This window comes from Chelonoidis abingdonii, chromosome 1 (genome assembly GCF_003597395.2).
Source record: "Chelonoidis abingdonii isolate Lonesome George chromosome 1, CheloAbing_2.0, whole genome shotgun sequence".
Taxonomy (NCBI): domain Eukaryota; kingdom Metazoa; phylum Chordata; order Testudines; family Testudinidae; genus Chelonoidis; species Chelonoidis abingdonii.
This window is the reverse complement of record NC_133769.1, coordinates 340,756,711-340,776,418: the sequence shown is the minus strand read 5'-3', so window position 1 is coordinate 340,776,418 and position 19,708 is coordinate 340,756,711. Positions and strand designations below refer to the sequence as shown.

The window sequence follows — 19,708 nt, the reverse complement described above, 5'->3', positions numbered from 1 at the left end:
TATAATAGTGTATGTCTAGTCCCAACCATGTCCTATTACCTTAAGCAATATGCAAGTGTCTATTGTAAGACAGAATGAAGGTGCCAACACAAGATACAGCAGGAATTAATCGGTTAGTCATGCAAGATCCTTGTCTCAAAGATTATTTTTGAAACTATATGTACAAATTTGTCAGAATCTTGAAGAGGCAGATAATCAAATGTTTCTAACTCAGCCAGATGGCTGGATCCTTGTTTCAGTTCCTTCCCAGAAAAGACACTAAAAGGGTATATGGGAAAGTGCATTGAAAAACATGGCAGAATAGAGTGGTAATCAGATGAAGTGCTCCTTTTCCAGGGTGGAAGTTGGAGCTGCTTGTTGCAAAAGGTATCTGGTCCAGTATGTGATACATATGGGATGATTATTAGCAGCACTTGTAGAGACAATAATTGTTATCTAGTAACTGTTTACTCAGATTAAGTGCCTGCTACAGAAGTTGACATGTCACTTTGCTGCTCTTATCTGAGAACAAATCTCTATTCTCCAGCAACTCAGGTAGAGACAGAGAAGTTATTCAGTAAAGCTGTGTTTTAGCACAATGTATATTTGTTTTTAAACACGGTGGAATATACACAAATGAATAACTGATACAGAGGCACCATGACAGAAGCAGGAACAGATTTTCTGCCCTAGTATGTAAGTTATATTTATTCTTCATTTTTAACAAGGCCAAACTTAGACAAGTTTGTACATTTTGCACAAAGCTATTCACTAGCTTTGAAAACAAAATACATCAGAAACATTAGTTAAATTTATGGTCCCTGTTGAAAATTGCATGTTGTCATCACTACCAGTAATTCTGCTTAGACTTTGGAAAGGTGAAACAATGATATCCAAGAAATAACAAAACAGTTCAAATATGGTCTATGACATACCCCCCTCTGACAATGTGACCTATAACAAGTTTGTATCTGTATTAATCAAATCCTAATGTAAACAATTCCACCATATAAACAAGTGAAATTACAAAGTCATATTAGGAAAGGATTAGATACTTAAATGGTAAAGTTAGATATGATACAAAGAGCTAACACAGATCCCAATTTTGCAAACACACATGCAGGTTTAACTTTATGCTTAAGTGAGTGAACTTTATGAACAAGCATAAAGTTAGGCATGTGAATAAGTGTTTGCATTATATGAACACATAGCTAGCTAAACCTTTAATTACTATGACTTTTAAATAATGGGTCAAGTCTTTAAATAGATGAACTATTGTCCTCCTCACTATGAACATTTATTTTTTTAAAAAATAAATATGAACTGTTATGAAATAGGAAAATTGAACATTACCCACACAAGGCATATAAAAAGGAACTATCTGAAAACATAAGAACTGAGGGGGAGCTTTCTATTCAGAATACCACAGAAGAGACATCATCATCATCATTAGGTTTTGGAAGACAATATATTTTATTCTACTTACGTTTCTTTGCTTTTATTGTCATAAATGTGACAATGCATTTTACTTGTAAATTATCTTTTTTTAATATAATGAAAAAGTTGTAGATTTTTAATCCATTGACTGAAATGCTCCTGAGCAAAGCAAAACTAAATTCTGAGACTAAAGCATTTAGATAGACTCAGATTTGGCTTGTGGACATGGACACACAAGTGAGGGAAATACATTAGTAGCCTTTTTGGCACTTATCTGCAATAAGATGTAGAGAGGTTTAAGTACTCTCTCCTCCAACAGCTAAAGTGACAAGTCCACATTTAAACTGTGCAAGCCAGTAGTTCACATTTAAAGAACAAGCCCGACTGCAATTATTAGCACACAAACATAACTTTAAAAACCTGCTTCTGTTTTATTCAATTTGAAAAATTATACTGATTTTTTAGAAGTCTAAATACATTCATTCCCAGGCTAAGTAGTTATACAGTAATTCATATGATTTTCAACCACACACAATCAAGTTATAAATCCCTGAAATATGGATTTATTACAGGAATACTGACAAAAACTTCAGAGATATAAAGACACTCAGATATATTTAATGTTGAGATACAAATGATATTTAAACACCTGGGCACTGGCAGATGCATCACTCCATTTCACACTATTACCACCTCCTAGGACCATCTTGTTTAAACAGAATTCACAACAGTTCCCAATTACTTACAAGGATAATTTTTTTCACACTACAAACATTTAATGTCTTAATCTGTATTCCAAGACTTTTGGAAAAGAGTTAATCTTTCTGAGCCTCACACAGTCTGAACACACTCCCGGTAATGATATCCTTGCTTAACTTCAAGAATTCATTTCATGTTTTGCTTCTTCCAACAGTTCAAGGCACCTACATAGCAGTTTTTGTTCTTCCTTAGAACTTTTTCTGGTGCATACTCATCCCACATACCTTATAACCCTTGCTGTCAATGCATTCTGGGACTGCTGAAATAACTCTCTCAAAGGACTTGGCACTGCTTCTCTGCAGGAGATAGAGGGTAATTTCCAAACAAAAAGGCACGGTGTTGTGGATGAAGTTAGAAATACCAGCAAATACAGAACGTGTGGCTTTCATTCTTGGGAGAGAATGTTGTAGACAGCCCACATTAGCTGGACTTAAGCAAAGGTCTTCTTTGTAAAAGGCCGGAAAAAATTGTCTAGAACAGCTGGGGGGGGGGGGAGGAGAGAGAGGGTGAGTGAGTGAGTGATCTGTTGTGTGCTGGTGTGTGGAGATGAGCCATCCTATAAGCATAGCAAGCTTGAAGTGTTTTCAATTCTTTTGCAATGCTTCTTCACTTGGACAGAGCCATAAAAGCAGTATAAATCTCCAGTATAAAGTGGACTCCCTATACGACTGCTCACAGCACAGCACTGGCTGTGCATTCGATTGTCTCCTGCCTCTTGAACAGTAGGTAAAATCTATAGAAAGAGTAACATTTCTCTATGTAGAACAACAAGACATGGAGACACTATTTTCCCTTTTTGTCTACTGTAAAGTAGATTACTGAAACAGGAAAAAAGTTACATCAGGTTTGAGTTTGCCTTGTCTTTCCTGAGCCTGGATAGAATGTGTGCAAAAGAGTTATCACTTCCTGAGGCAAAGATCTTCAAGTCACAGCTAGCGTATCCCTGCCCCAAGGAGCACACTATTTTTTTTTTTTTCTTTTTGATTTACAGCGTTGGCACAATGGGGCCTTGATCACTGATTGGAGCTGTGTGGTTCTACTACAGTATAAATAATAATATAATAAGGCAGGGGTCACAAATGCTTCATTCCCTCACTCATTCCAGACTTCCACATTTTCTCATTAAACTTCTCCCCTTTTTCTTCACGAGTACGCCAAGACTTCAATGTGGCATCCATCTTGACTGATAGGAAAGTATAATGATACCAGTCCCCCAGATTTAAATGCTGTGAGATGGTATCAGATGCCAAAATGAGGCAATGGAAAGCAGTTATAGGGATCAATCAGGAGTAACTGGGGAAAATGTAATGGCTTGCGATATACAGGAGGACAAATTAGATGATCTAATGGTCCCTTCTGGCCTTAAATATTAAAAAAACCTTCAGGGAACAATAGTTAAGAGGATCACCTTTGTAAATGCATCTAGTCCAATGTATAAGAACCTAAATTAGCCTTGTAGCCAAGTCATCAGGTGTTCTCAGATTTCCCTTTTAAAATCTAAATTGCACTTTTCACTCAAAGCAATCCAGAGACTAAACTGTGGTAAGAATGTCCAGCTGCCTTGTTGTACCAAACAGCATTAACATTAGTACCGTTTGATATACAAGTGACTATTTTCTAGCTATACAGCATATGGAGCCATGCGCATACGACTTTTTAAAAATGGCCATGCTTTTAAATGATACAGCCCTGACTGAGTAGTGTAGAAAAACGAATTTTTAAGGCCTTTTTCTCCACCTGGAGATGAATGTTGTGGCACAACCCATGTCTGATACTAGTATGCAAACTAATAAAATACCACCCAGAGCTTAAGATCAACAGTCATTCCTTCTAACTTGTATCGCACAAGACAATCAAACCATCAGCACACTACAGTGCCAGTTAAGCACATTTAAAAGAAACCACACAACTCATAGCAAAGGGCATTTCTAAGAAAGTAAAATCTGAAGTTTTGAATTTCAAAATTAGACACCACATTCACACTCAAGGGACATCCTTCACTTTTAGGCCTTTGTCACAAATCTGGATCTTTATTGTTCTGAAATAAATGCTATAAACATAAGACTCAAAAACAAACTCCAACTTTCAGTCTCAGAAGAGGTGTGGTTCAATGCCCATATCACATGTAACAAGAAAACTTCCTTTAAAAAAAAAAGGAAAAAAAAATCACTGTACAGTCTTTCATAAGCATGAAAATGCAACCCTTGGTTTTGTCTCATTAGTTTGTACAGAGGTGGGCATCAAAAAATTCTGCATTTTCTTCAAAGTTCTTGCTATGACACTTGACGAACTTTTTGCCACTCAACAAATTCATCAAGGAGAACGGGCCCTGGAAATAGCAATGTTCAAAGTTACAAGATGCAAAGCCTTTAAAAAACTACTTTTTAATCTCCTCTTGAATGATAAAAAGATAAATCTTTTAGTCTAGGTAGTGTTCAGTGTCAATTATTATGATCAAATGTTTATGAAGAATTTAAGATAACTAAAATTATGCCACACCAGAAACTGATGAATGAGAGTTGTATTTGGGGGCTGGAGAAGGTGAAGTTTTGTTTGTTTGTTTTTTAAAATAGAGCATTTGACAGTTTGTGTAGATTTTATTAAATTAGTAAGATGATATTAAATTAACATCTTAATAGAGCTATGCTACAAACCAGGCTAAAGAATTCCCTTTTGCTAAAGATTTCAAAATTGCATGCTATTGTCTAGAATAAGGAGCAATATGAGATGCCTTATTCAATAAAGATGTAATATACTTGACTGTACTTTAGCTCTGGCTGGAAGAAAACCACAGATAGTTTCCCATCCTTGGGGAATGATGCTGCTTCAGTTTAACTGGAGCCCAGCATTCACTGGCTCAAAAGAGAGGTTGTGTCCAAACCCCGGGTGTCATGTAGCAGCTGAACACAAAGGATCAGATCCTCAGCTCCTATAAATTGGTACAGCAATCTGTGCTTCAAGGGAGCTACATCAATTAACAACTGCTAATGGTCTGGCCTGTTGCTTGTAAACCATCGGGCCAGTTTTTCTTTAGATTTATTCTAAATTATATTTTGTACTTTAAAGTAAAGTTTTCTTTCATGGAACTTAAATTTATTCCTCCATTCTGGGAACTAGGAATATTGAAACTACACTTGAATAAACAATGTTATGAACACTTACATGCACCATCTTCATCGTAGTTGCTAAGATCTGCATGCACAGTTCTGCTGAATTCTAACACATTGTACCACTGATCCTTGTTCATAACTCTATACTTTGATTGCTAAGAAAAATAAAATATATTTAATCAGGGAATCTGATAAAAATATTTCTTTAGTTTTTTGTATTTAGTATTACTAGATTCATCTTGAATTATTTCCCAATGTACACAATTCCCTTAATGGATACTGACATCCATTATTTCATCAATTCACCATTTTGATGAAATGATATCTCAGGGCATATAACACCAGCTGAAAAAACAAACAGAAGATTAGGGGGGATATATTCTCCAACCCTCTGCAGAAGCCAGAGAGTTTCTCTGAGGAAACTAGTTGTGAATAGTATCCAGAAGATAAAAATATCAGGAGAAGCTAGTGTCTGTGATTGGGAAGCTTGGACAAAAGGGTGTATTTTACATCTTGCCCTGAATCAAATTCAGCAAGGGATTCTCCTTCCCTCCAGGCTATGAGCTAAAGTAGAGTCCCCAAAGATACTCACTTTGGGTCATGTAATGGCTTAAGTGGTAGAGAGGCACATTTAATTCCAAGTTTACCTTCCGATATGAGAAGAAAGAAATTTCAGCTACTTATATTACAGCTCCCTTGGGCTTGAGAGGGTGCAGAGGATAGGAAAAATAAGTTCTCCTTTGAGATATACAGAAGCTGTTACTGTTTCATAAATGTGTCAATCAAGGTGCAATGGAGGATCAATATAGCTATACCCTCACACAGAGGTGCACAATCCTCAAAACCTCTTCTTATAGCAGCACATTGTAATGTCACCCTCAAGGCGGCTGAGACAATTTATTTTTTAAAACAATAACAGAGTGCATACCTCCAAGTACTGATAAAATACTGAGAACAGTGGCCATGTTCTTCCAAGCAGAAGTGCTAACATAGATTTTGCAGTATCAATATCAAGACTTCGCTGGTCTTTATCCTAAAATTACAAAGAAAGGAGCACTTAGGAAAAATTGATAAAGGAACTTGTACTCAAATGTTCTAATGATCAGACAGACTTACCCTTGCAAAATCAAAGGCATATCTGTAGATATTCTTAAAGGATGAAATGTCATTCAGTTGTGACCGCAAAAAATCAAACTTACTCTGTAACTTTTCTGTGCAGTCACACCTTAAACAAAACCAAATAAATAATGTTAAATAAATAAATGAATAAATAATAAAAACCCTATATGCAAGGGTCAAGTTCGCGCCTATTACAAATATGCTTGCAGAGGGTAATATAGACCTGTTTTTCAGAAGCATTCATCATTCACAAGTCACTGATGTTAGGGATGCTCAGGTCACGTAAACAGACTTTCGTTTACCAAGTACACAGTTTAAATTCATTTCTTCTACTATTCAAAGTACAATCTTTTAAATTACTATGGACCAGATTCTGGAAGCTTACTTGTTTAGTATCATAGAATACTGGGGTTTGAAGGGACCTCAGGAGGTCATCTAGTCCAATCTATCTATGATTATTTGTCTATCTAAAACAGGAACAATCTCCGGACAGATTTTTGCCCCGATCCCTAAGTGGCCCCCTCAACTTTTGAACTCACAGCCCTGGGTTTAGCAAACCAGTGCTTGCTCTGCAAGTATTTCAAGCCTTCTGGAGTAAGGTACCGTTCAGTGTCAGTAAGTGCAGCAAAATCTAGCTGTAAGTAAAGACCCTATGCTGCACACCTTGCATATACAAATTTTCATTAGTTATACATATGAATTGCAGGATTGCTCAAGCACTATGCAAAATGTCCTAGAGCCTTTTTTAATGACTTAACTGAAAGCAAATACCACAGCATGAACTGCTCAGTGCCCATTAAACTGGGACTGGCAGAAAAAAAGTGGTTCAAAATTACAGAACAGAATTTACAAGTATAAAAATTATTGCTCATGAAATTGGCTCTGTTAAAAATAGCTTTGGAAATATTTTTCTAACATGGCTCTTAAAAAAATAAAAAGTGTCTGGGCTAGAAGATTCACCAACACTGGCACAGAATGGGTAATTTTCACCTGTGAAAGTGAATCCCTTCAAAGAAGAGCAGTTGGCTATATTAACTCTGCACTCCATTGCGGTTCTATTGCAGGGGTTATACATGAAAGAGAGGCCATTAGGAGTCTTGCAGTGCATGTTGCTGAGATGATGCGCCTCCTTCCCAACGAGCATCTCCTACTTTGGGTTGATTTGGCTAACTCTATGCCTCCCAGGGGAAGAATACTGCTGACATTTTGCTCTGTCACAACTTCTACCTGGCAGACCTTCTGCTGCTGGTGGAGAGCACTAGAAACTACACAAAATGGCACAGACCCTGAGCCAAATCTGTAGAGTACAGAGATCAGTGCTCAGTAAATAATAAAACAGATTGTACATATACATTACAAAAATTACTAATTTTACACTTAACATGTGTTAACTTCAACCATGCCTTATTTGTTTTGTAAAATATGGTGAGCCCCTACATAAATAATAACAAGATCTAAATTAGTTCAGTTTTTATTTATCCTCCCAAGAAAACCTAAACCATGTATTTGTCAACTTTCACTCTGGACACTTGTCCCTAAATTTGAATACAGTATAGTTAAATTTAAAAAACCCAAGATGCATACATAACAAGCCTGTTTCTTTCATTTTTGAACCTTTGTCCTGACATTAACTAAAATATAACAAATATGTCTGCAATACATATAGGTATGCAATATGTAAGCCAATATAATACCAAGAATGAGTGGTACTTTGACTTCTATTTTGGGGGCTACGTAAGGCAGACTCCACATAGAAAATGCCATAATAATCATTGTCCATTGGGCCAAATATCCTGCCTTTAGTAATATAGTGATGCGTCAGAGGAAAGTAGACACCTTACACAGAGATGAGAACCTGGATTTTTGGACAAAAGCAGTCTGTCACCACATTCTCATTGGTTAGTTATCTACCAGATTTTTTAAAAAAAGAACAAAAAAACCAAAGCTTTATGCTAGAGTGTCCAGTACTCCCACAAAACGAAATACCACCACCCATATCATAAAACTCCAAGGTTTAAATGGTACTGACATACATATGCTTTATTTGAACCATTTTTTTCCATCTGCAAGGGAGAGAGAAGGCCTCTCTGCAGCTCCCACCTCCAACTATACCATGGTTGATTCAACTGAACAGAAGTGCACTGAGGATTGAATCCATGCTGCCTGTTTCTCCAGTCACGTAAAGAAGCAGTCCCTTCAACTTCTTCCAAATTATTAGTGGACAGCTTATAAAGTGCCTTAGACCACAGAACACAGTACAGCTGCAGTGAGAGTAGCAGAGAAGCCCATCTTTGTCGCACTAGAGGTTCCACAATGTCAGATGATCAACTGAATGAAATAACTGGTGGAAGGTTTCCTTTACATTAAATGTACTACTTTCTGTTGGGCTAAAGAAGAAGGGAAGGAGAGGTGATGATGCGGAGGAAATAAGCAGGAAGGAAAGTTAAATGATGCTCATAAGAACGGCCATAATGGGTCAGACCTATTGTCCATCTAGCCCAGTACCCTGTCTTCAGACTGTGGCTAATGCCAGATGCTTCAGAGGGAATGAACAGAACAGAGCAATTTCAATTGATCCATCTTCTGTCATCTAATCCTAGCATCTGGCAGTTGGAGGTTAAGGGGCACACAGACCGTGGGATTGTCTTGCTGAACCATCTTGACTAACAGCTATTGATGTAGCTATCCTCCATTAACTTAACTAATTTTTTTTAAAACATTTATACTTTTGGGCTTCACAACATCCCCGGCAATAAATTCCCCAAGCTGCACTGAGTGAAGCAGTATTTTCTTGTATTTGTTTTAAACCTGCTGCCTATTAATTTCATTTGGTGACTCCTGATTCTTGTGGTATTTAAAGGGGTAAATAACACTTTTAAATTCATTTTCTCCACACCATTCATGATGTTATAGAGGTCTATCATATCACCCCTTAGTCATGTCTTCTCTAGGCTGAAGAGTTCCTGTCTTTTTCCGTCTCTACTCATATGGAAGCTGTTCCACACCCCACTCATTTTTGTTGCCTTTCTCTGTACCTTTTCCACTTTTTATGTTTTTTGAGGTGGAATGACCACATCTGCACACAGCATTCAAGGTGTGGGTGTATCATGGATTTATATAGTGGCATGATGATATTTTCTGTCTTATTGTCTATCCCTTTCCTAATTGCTCCTAACGTGCTCTTAGCTCTTTTTAACTGCTGCTGCACACTGAGCAGATGTTTTTAAAGAATTATCCACAATGACTTTAAGATCTCTTTCTTGAGTGGTAACTGCTAATTTAGACCCCATCATGTTGTAAGTACAGTTGGGATTATGTTTTCCAATGTGCATTACTTTGCACTTAATTTCCTCTGCCATTTTGTTGCCAAGTCTCCCAGTTTTGTGAAATTCCTTTGTAACTTTGGAGTCAGCTTGGATTTAATTATCTTGAGTAATTTTGTATCATCTGCAAACTTTGCCATCTCACTGTTTACCTGCTTTTCCAGCTCATTTATGAATCTGTTGAACAGTTCAGGTCCCGGTACTGATCCTTGCAGGATGCCACTATTTACCATTTTCCATTGTGAAAACTGTCCATTTATTCCTACCCTTTGTATCCTATCTTTTAACCAATTACTGATCCATGACAAGGCCTTCCCTCTTATTCCATGACTGCTTAGTTTGCTTAAAAGCCTTCAGTGTAGGACCCTGTCAAAGACTTTCTGAAAGTCCAAATACAGTACATCAACTGGATCACCATTTTTCACATGCTTGTTGACACCCTCAAAGATTCTAACAGATTGGTAAGGCATGATTTCCCTTTATAAAAACTGTGTTAACGCTTCCTCAACCTATTTTGTTATCTGGGTCTGGTTGTTCAGTTCTTTACTATAGTTTTAACCAATTTGCTTGGTACTGACATTAGTCTTACTAGCCTGTAATTGACAGGATTGCCTCTGGAGCCTTTTTTAAAAATCAGCTTTACATTAGCTAGCTTCCAATCATCTGGTGCAGAGACTGATTTAAGGGATAAGTTACATATCACTTAAGAGATAAGTTACACAAGTTAGTAGTCCTCTCTACCACCTGGTCCTGGTGCCTTCTTATTGTCTTATTTATAAAGGAAAAAAGGAGAACCAATGATTCAAAGGAAAGGAGTTATCAATAAGTTTCCGTCAAAACAACAATTGAAGTATTAAAAAAGGGAAGGACTAAAATAATTATGGTTAAAAACAAAGAAAAAAAGAGACACAGTTAAAAAGAGTGAAAGTTACATACGGAATTAAACTTAATTAAAATCCCAGATTTAAATTCCTCTTCTTCCATGTAAATTTCCAGGTAGACTATAAGATCTCTTGCACATCTACAAAGTCCACTTTTGGGCAAAACATAAGTAATTGCATACAAAAAAACCTAATATGTTAAAATTATTATTTAGGTTGCATAGTAAATCACTCCAAAGTTAGGAAATGTTAGGTGTATAATTGCACAAGTAACCTTAATTTTGCCCTCTTGTGTCTCCATCCTGTGCAGTGACTGAGGCAGAGGTCCTGTGAAAAAAATAGTATGTAATCATGTAATTAAAGACTGTATCAAAATACATATACACAAGGGATTGAATTAAGGTTGAAGAGGCAACTCAGTCTGGCATTTCCTAACTTTCGAGTGCTTGACTTTGCAACCCAAACAACATTCTTTTGACTGTTTTTTGTATGCAATTTCTTAAAAGTTCTTTAAAAAAAATTTAAACAAAAAAGAGGGAGTTCCTGCCCCATAGGGTGCCGTTGGAGGTTGAGGGGGAAAATGAGCTGCTGGGTCCAGGTGGGTTTACAGAATGGACCCCAGGCTGACTCTCTCTTTCCCAGCACTCACTGGGAAGTGGAGAATCCTGCCCCATGTGACACCCTTTCAGGGAGCATAGGCTACTGGGGTCACGTGCCAGATGAGGGGGGTGAGCCCAGCTTTCTTTTCCCCAAACTACAGCTGCTCTGGCACCTTCCTAGCATCTCCATTACAGTGTGTGCTGTTGTTGCCGTAGCAGCCCAGCCTTAGAATGTTCACATTTACTTATTATCTTGGCATGTTGTCAAAAGTTTCCTGAGCAACAGAGAGAAAGGAAATCCTGATTTCACTAGTATCTTGGCAAAAAACTGGATGGAATTTCATGAGAGAAAGGAAAGACGTCTCTAGCTTCAGGGCTTTCCCACTGACAATATCAAAGACCTGTGAACAATGGAGATATGAGAGTTTCTCAAAGAATGGTCCCAAGAATCTTTTACAATGGAAAGAATTAGGCAATGTAAACACAGGTGCCATTTCCAGCCCCCCGCCTATAATTATAAAGATGACTGACAGCAATAGAGACTGGATACTGAAATTCTCTATCCATTAGGTTGGCATAGGATGCAATAATGCAAATTTCCCCATATTATCCACCAATATATCTCAACACTATATATCTCCATATCCACTCACTCGTGTGTCTGCTGACTAGGATGACATTTCAAGATATGATTTTTGCTAAGTGAACATTAGTCTATTAGGGTCTGAAACAAGACCACCAAATCATTTCAGAGAAATCATTACATTGATGATTTGATGGCATATGTCTAGTACTCCCAGTGACTGACTAGGGCCAGGTTTAAATTGGAGACCTATGAGCAAAAGGTGCTATATTTTATCATCAGGCCTGCATACTATCCAGAAATTGAGAGACGGGTAATTAATAGCTGCTTCCTTAAACATAAATTTGAACAAGATATCATGTATAAAAAACTCTTACTGTAACGAGGTCATCCCCTTTAACCATTCTTCCTTGGTAAAAAATCCCATGCTTTCAGCCTCTAATTTCCAGGCTAAAACTAACATAATAATCTAAGGAAAAAAAGAAAGGAAAATGTCAGTATACAAAGAAGACAATAATTACAACTATAATTTACAAATGGATATCTAGATTTTTATCAAAAACATCTAAAACATTCAAATAATTAAGAGATTGAGCTACAGACTTAAAGGATTCCAAAATGTGAAATGTAGGTAAGCTAACTGAATTCTGTGTGACAATCTTTCCCTAATCCTACATTTCAGAAAATAAAGTATATCTATTCTTTTTAAAATAAACTTAGTTGACACTTAAAAAACAAACAAAAAAAACCAAAAAACAAACCTCCCCAATTGTAACCTTGAGAATACAGGGAAAAAAACCCATAATTAAGAAGCCACAACACTTTCCCCTTTCACTTATTGAAGTTTAAATTTAGTCTGAAGCAAAAAAGTTTATCAATTTATTTACTTAAATTTCCATTAATGTTCAGCAGTAAAACCTACGTTTTCAGGTTCAACACCAATGTCTTCACAGAACTTTTCCATTCCCTCTGGCCCTACAACTTCATCAGGACCTTCAAAACCAAAAAGAAAATCAGTCTAAGTTATATATAACATTCAAATTACTATAATTGCTAATTTTGGTTATATACATAAAAACGAGAGATATTACATAAAAGATTACATTTAAGAACTGACACAGAATTACAGCATTACTTGTATCAATAGCCTTTGTGGTAGAAAATGACCTTATCTGTAAAGCAAGGGAAGATGAAAAGTAAAGAGTACCAGTTATCACTTACAAAGTATCCTCAAAGGCTATTTGATAACTTAGTCATCTTCAACATGCTTTGACCTAGTCAACAAAGCCCTACGATAGCTATTTTGTCAAGGAAAGCATTCACTGAGGCCAAGTAGCTATTGTTTTTATTATTAATTTTTAAATACTGCTGACGTTATGGTTTAAGCCTAAATTTCCAGAGGATGAATCAAGTTATATGAAATTAATTATTTACCAATTAATAAATTGTCCATAGCCTCAGTTTAGCTGATAATTTAGCATTTTGGATGTAATTTTATAATAAATAATAATCGTGTGATAACATTAAATGTATTACATAGCATCTAAGGATGACTTTGCTGGGGTTGTTATGCTTGGTTTTATGCTATATGCTGTCCCTTTGTATAATAAAGCCTCTGACAAGCAGCAAACTTGGCATCATATTAAAAAAAACAAAAAAAACCCCACACATACAGACATATTCTGGGGTTTATCCATTACACTGTTGCTATGAACCTCTCCCTGGTACTTCAGATATTTCTGATGAGTTTGTTGAAACAATTACTCCAACCGGGCTATTAACACAGCTGGGTGGACATGTATTGTTGGAAGGTCTATTTACTTTACATACCATTTTGCTAGGTCCTGGATAATTACTTAGGTATCTACTATACCAGCATGTTACCAAACTACAAAAGGGTGCATGTTATGTTTTTGGGACAACTATGGTAATTTTGCAAATTACTACTTTTTGGGGTACACGGATAGCGTTGGAGGAAATGAGAGAGACATACTTTTCTATGCATTATAGCCATCTTAATTTAGCAGTATTCTGGCTATGATCCCGAATCAGAACTCGTTAAAAAAAATTTGGTAATTCTGCTGATTAATGGAATGAGAGCCATAGTCAATTCAGAATATGGAAAGTTACTTCGTTTTCAGGTAATGCGTATTATTGGCAGCCAGGAAAGCGAATCTGGTTTGCAGAGCACAACCACTGGTTTATAGATCTAGTACAAGGTAGCACACTGCTGTCCAAGTACCTGGTCTTCTTGAGCATGGAATATATTTACTAGTTGAGCATTCAATCCTCAAACTGTTAAAAATATTTTAATTATTAATTAACAGCCCTATTGACTTCAACGGAAGTACTTGAGTGTGTTTGCAGGATCAGACACTTGCACTTTGTAAAGGGCACTATGTATGAAATTCATTCAATGGGTTGCAACTTCATTGTGATTACAGTTTTTTCCTCTCTACCTAACGTATTTTTAAAAAAGATTACATGTTTAGATTAGAAGAGAAATCATTTAATTGTATCCTTAAAACATTTAGTCCACTGATTAATATGCAATGATAAATAAATTATTTTTTTTAAAAATATAGAAGATAAATTCACATAGTTCAAGATCCCATAAAATAAAACTGCAAATTGTACATCAGTTTAGATTTCATAAAAGCACTATGAATTTAATGACCAAAAAGTCCTTGAGATTGAAAACATCTACTTTTCCACTAGAAAGATGTGGCAGAGCCCAGACTAATCCGCCTCAAATGTAGTTTGGAGCGAGCCACCACTAGAGGTGAGAAGGTAGTTCACTTCTCAGCTGAAACTATCAAAAAAAAGTATCAGTTGGTGTCAGTTGTGATACGGATACTCAATCCAATTCCTAGTGGACAAAACCAACTCATTTCACATTTGCTAGCGAACAGGAATGACTTAATGAAACTATTTAGGATTAATTTTAATCAGTAATCTAGAGAAGAAGTCAAGTATCAGGGGTAGCTGTGTTAGTCTATATCCACAAAAACAACAAGGAGTCCGGTGGTACCTTAAAGACTAACAGTTTTATTTGGAAATAAGGTTTTGTGGATCTGGAGTGGTTTTTTACCCATGAAAGCTTATGCCCAAATAAATCTGTTAGTCTTTAAGGTGCCACCAGACTCCTTATTGTTCACCTAGAGAAGAAGAGCTCTGTAAACATTAGCAATTTCCTAAGGCCCAATTTCTAACGATTTAGTAGTAAATAAGCAGCAAAAAGTGCTTAACAAATTACACAAAACACACTGAGTTTTTGTTAAACTGAGTGATCAGCTGCACAGCAGGCTTAATGTATGAAAAAAGGGAACTTTCTTTAACGTTTAAAACAAATATTTTCTGTTTGTGGGGTTTGTTTGTTGTCATAAATTAAAGTAAAAATTTAGGGTACAGTATTATGAATCAATGCACAGTGTTATTGAATGACCCTCCCCACTATGTTTTAAATACCAAAATTTAGTCGTGCAAAATATAATCATATGTTATTTCACTGTCTGGAGAATCTTTTCGCACCGTTTTACTGTGTTTTGTTTTCCCTGAATCAATAGGAAGGACACTTGTATGGCTTCTTGATAATCATTGTGTACAATGCAACACAGTTGTATTTTTTTAAATAAAGCCACGGTAAGTAATAAGCCTTAGGAGTACTGATCAAGTAGAAGAGGAGGAGGATGGGAAAGAGATGTGGATTCTAAAGAAGTTAGAGGGGTACTTTTTAGCTGGAAACACAATTGTACAAGAAACACCAATTCATGTGTCTTATGGCCTATTTATTCAGACAAACATTAACGTGAAAAAACAAGTGTTAATTTTCTTTAATTTATTATTAGCTTGTTAATTTCAAACAAACCCATATGATTTTAAACATGTCTGTAGTTACTTCCATACCTGCATATTCATAAAACCAAGCCAGGCACTTCTTGCTTGAAAAATGCTCCTCTCCACTTATCACTTTACCAGAGGCTTGCGATCTGCAATAGCTTATAAAAATACATATACAAAGATGCCTAAAATGTTACATCCACTTTCCTCATTTTTTAGAAATGAATATTTTCTATTAAGTTCCAAATACTTCCTTACTAGTCAGAACCAAACCAAAAAATGTCTTCATGAACAATCAGCATATATGGAATTTGTTTTAGGGGCAGCAGTTTGATATAGTACTTCACATAAATTCTATTCATTAATGAGAGTTGTAGATAGTTCTCTCACACTGCCAAATTTATCACAAATATTCCTTGTCTGATATATAAAAATACTGCTAGTTTGCAAGAGCACAAAAGGATGTGGCCTGTCAAAAAATCAGTGCAACAGCAATAGTTCTTATGTTGTCAGCCAAATATTTAAACCTGGGTGCCTAGCTAGGCTTCTAAATCCATAACTAAACATCCTGTGGTAAGTGGCCTGATTTTTCAGAAGTGCTGTGCACCCACAAATCCCATGTAAGGGGAAGCACAGAGTTCAGCACCTTTGAGAGTCACACTATTTTTATTTACATATATAAATTTGAAAAATGTTGTTCTCTTTTACTAATGTAAACATCTGTTTATATCATCACATATCCTATAAATGGGCATGCACAGTGTGTCTGGATGCTAGAGAAAACAACAAAAAACAATCCATGGTAAATACAGTAATTTTACACACACAATATGTAGACAGTAAAGATCAGGTTCTGCCCTTGCATACGTGCACTAAACCCCAATGACTTCATTGTGACATGCAAATGTGTATGAGGTAAAATCTGTACAGTCCATCATTCTATATAGATTACACTTTATAACCTACATTTCTTTCAATTAGAAGTGGTCACATCATCTTTAACAAACTATAACACCTTTAGAAAAAGTCTTCTTTCAAACTTAGAAGACATCCTTTTATATTATTAGTTTATGTAAAAATGAGGTAAAAACTGACAGTAAAAGAGGATTTGGAATTATGTAATTCTTTCATGGCAACTTTAAAATGAGACGTGTCAAACAAGAAAAGAAGGTTCCAATGCTGTGAGGTGCTGGGCACATTTATCACCTAATAAAACACTGCAAAATTCACTGGGAGTTCAGGCATTCAGCACTTCGTAAAATCAGGCCTTAAATGACAAGCTGCATTTAACGCTGTGCTGCAGAAAAGCATCTATCAATTTGAGATTAAAAATGTAAATAGTTAGGAAGAAACAAAGCCATACAGTGAGTTTTGGTTAATTTTTTCCAGTTTAATATCTTTTTTAAAACACTGGCCCTGATACAGAACATTAGAGCATTCCACTGCTAACCTTTTGCCACGGTGAAAACTGATTGCTCCATTCGTATTCTTTGTTTTTTGACTTTTAGCAAATTACTAATCCATGACAATCCTTTGCTTTTCACCCCTTAGCTACTTAATTTCCTTAAGAGTCTCATGAGAAACTTTTCAAAGGCTTCTTGAAAGTCCTGGTAACTTCAGTCAGTTGGTTCTCTTCCACTCACTATTTTACTGACATGCTCAAATAATTCTAACAGATTAGTGAGGCACAGTTTCCCTTTACAGAAACTATACTGGTTAGTTCCTATTATATTTTCTTCAGATGGGTGTATTATAATGTTTAATTGTTGCTCTAATCTGTTTATCTGGTACTGAAGCACAAGTGGCCTTTGAAAAGGAACTTTAGATACTCAGCAGACTTCTGGTATATTCATTCATTTTAATGAGATGCTTCTCACTTGTTTTGGGTATTCTAGGCTTCCTTGTTTTGTTGTGAATCCTGCCGCCCTACTCCCTTTCTGCTACACATACTGTAACCTTACCTGGAGATTACAGGTACTATGAAACCCAGCCTCCCAGATCTACGGAACAGCAAGTGTGATGCAGTGGGTTTGAACAAGGAGACAGATATTGGGAGCAAGCCAACAAATGGCACAGTTATGCAAAATGGAACAGAAAAGAGGGGCAGGGTTGAAAGCTAGTCCCCTCAAGCTTGTTGAACAAGCCAAACATGGAGACCATGCCACAACATGCAAGATAGATGTGTCTGTGACCCCATTATGTTATGTCAAGCTGTCACTGTACTATGTGCTGCACTGAATGGCTGTGCCGCCCTGCTGCGATACAACACCCCATATCAGAGCAACAGGACAGCATGTGTCAACATGCCAACACGCCATGACACCATGGGATGTCACGGGCAACTGATGTCGCGACATAAGGACACATGTCGCCAAGCCACTGCCCGTTTCAGATCCACGCTGAGCTGTGACAGCAGGTCTCGGTGTCACCCGCCCTGGGACACCAACACGTGCCCAGTGGCACCTGCAGCAATGACACCCGGCTCCCCAGCAACGCCACCCCCACGCTGCATCCTAGCGACGCCGCAGCAAGGACCCCGGGGGCGGGGATACGGTACCTGCCCAGTTTACATTTCTTGAGGCCGGTCTCATCCGCTACCGCCGCCGCCGCGGATTTTCTCTTCTTCTTCACCGGCATCTTCCTGCCTCGGGGAGCGGGAGGGGCCGCCCCGCTGCAGGCAGCCGGGGCCCTCAGGCGCGTCCCCCCAGGGCACAGCCCCAGGCGCCTCGTGGGGCCGAGGAGAGGAGCCCCGTGTTCCCCTCCCCTCACAAGCCGCCCGGCCTCGCCGCTGGCGGCTACTTCTGCCCCGGCAGGGAAAGTGCGTGTCCCGCTGCGGGCGGGTAAGGAGGGACCCGGCGGCGCGACCCGGACACAGACGGCAGGACGGGAGCAGGAAGTGACAGAATCGCGGGGAGGGGCGGGACTAACAGCAGGGGGCGGGTCCAATGCTGGTGCCTGACACCCCCACTCCCGCGCGCACACACGCCTCTTAGCGCCCCACGCGGGGCGGGGCTGAGCGTAGCGAGGTGCTCTACGGCCGCCCAGGGCTGCCTCAGAGCTGCTCCCCGCCCACCGGGCCCGTGAGAAAGTCCCTTTCTCTGGACAGTCCCCGGCCCATGATGAGTCTTTTTGCCTCGTTCACCCTCCCGGCCAGCCGCGGTAGCCAGTTCCATGGACCCCTCCCCTTAAAACACTCGCATGCAGCCTTCCAACGGCAACGGTGCCCTGTTCTCTGCCAATGACTGGCTTCCCTTTCCCAGCAGCAGTAGACATGTTCCTGTGGCACCTTATAGACTAACAGAGGTTTTGGAGCGTGAGCTTTCGTGGGTGAATACCCACTTCGTCAGACGCAGGTAGTGGAAGTGGGTATTCACCCACGAAAGCTCACGCTCCAAAACCTCTGTTAGTCTATAAGGTGCCACAGGATTCTCTGCTGCTTTCACAGATCCAGACTAACACGGCTACACCTCTGATACTTCCCTTTCCCAGGCAGCTTCCCTTCCAGGAGCTACCATTCTGCCCTGATACCCAGCAGCGATCTCCTGGACTGCTCATGGCCCGAGGCAGCTCATCCGGCTCAGAGTGCATCCCTGGCTGGACAACTTTCCCACACTCAGGACATCTCCCCACCCTGGGCTGTATGTGTGAGACACCAGTCACAGCCTCCGCTTTACCCTGCATCTTTCACCACCAGCCTGCTGACTCCTTGATGGATAGCAGTGTCAGTGGAGCAGTCCCCTGATGGTTTTGGCAGGCTGGTGGTGGTACAGATGAGGAGGGAGGTGGCCGTGCAAGAGGGATGGGCATAAAGGCGATATATGATGTTGAATGGTCACAGTGGAATGTAACAGTAAACAATGGAGTTACATTGTGAGGGGGATGGTGGTCAAGAAATAAAGTTCACTTTCACACCAACACTCATGTATGTCACAGCCTTAAAATATAGAGTCAGAAGTAAACTAAACCTTTCACAAAACCAGAGCAAAGGAAGTTCCTGAATCCTTCAGCCTGGATGTGAGAGTTGGACAAAGACAGGATAAAATGTTTCCAAACTTTTCTGGAAGCCTATAGAGTTACT

At 38.5% G+C, this 19,708-nt stretch overlaps 1 protein-coding gene across 2 annotated transcripts; it reads right to left on the bottom strand.

Annotated features, from left to right (window-relative positions):
* Positions 1-640: 640 nt before the first annotated feature.
* Positions 641-18,524, bottom strand: DCUN1D5 (defective in cullin neddylation 1 domain containing 5). 2 transcript variants are annotated; one of them, XM_032802234.2, is made up of 8 exons: positions 18,188-18,524; positions 15,697-15,788; positions 12,713-12,783; positions 12,168-12,259; positions 6,402-6,510; positions 6,214-6,318; positions 5,338-5,440; positions 641-4,504 (listed from the first exon to the last, which is right to left on the bottom strand). In XM_032802234.2, the coding sequence occupies exons 1-8, from the start codon at positions 18,265-18,267 to the stop codon at positions 4,449-4,451; spliced, it is 708 nt and encodes a 235-aa protein (XP_032658125.1). In that variant the 5' UTR covers positions 18,268-18,524; the 3' UTR covers positions 641-4,448. The 2 variants fall into 2 exon arrangements, with proteins under 2 accessions (XP_032658125.1, XP_032658126.1); XM_032802235.2 differs by lacking the exon at positions 5,338-5,440 and having other exon boundaries at positions 4,296-4,504; positions 18,188-18,355.
* Between the last annotated feature and the right edge of the window lie 1,184 nt (positions 18,525-19,708).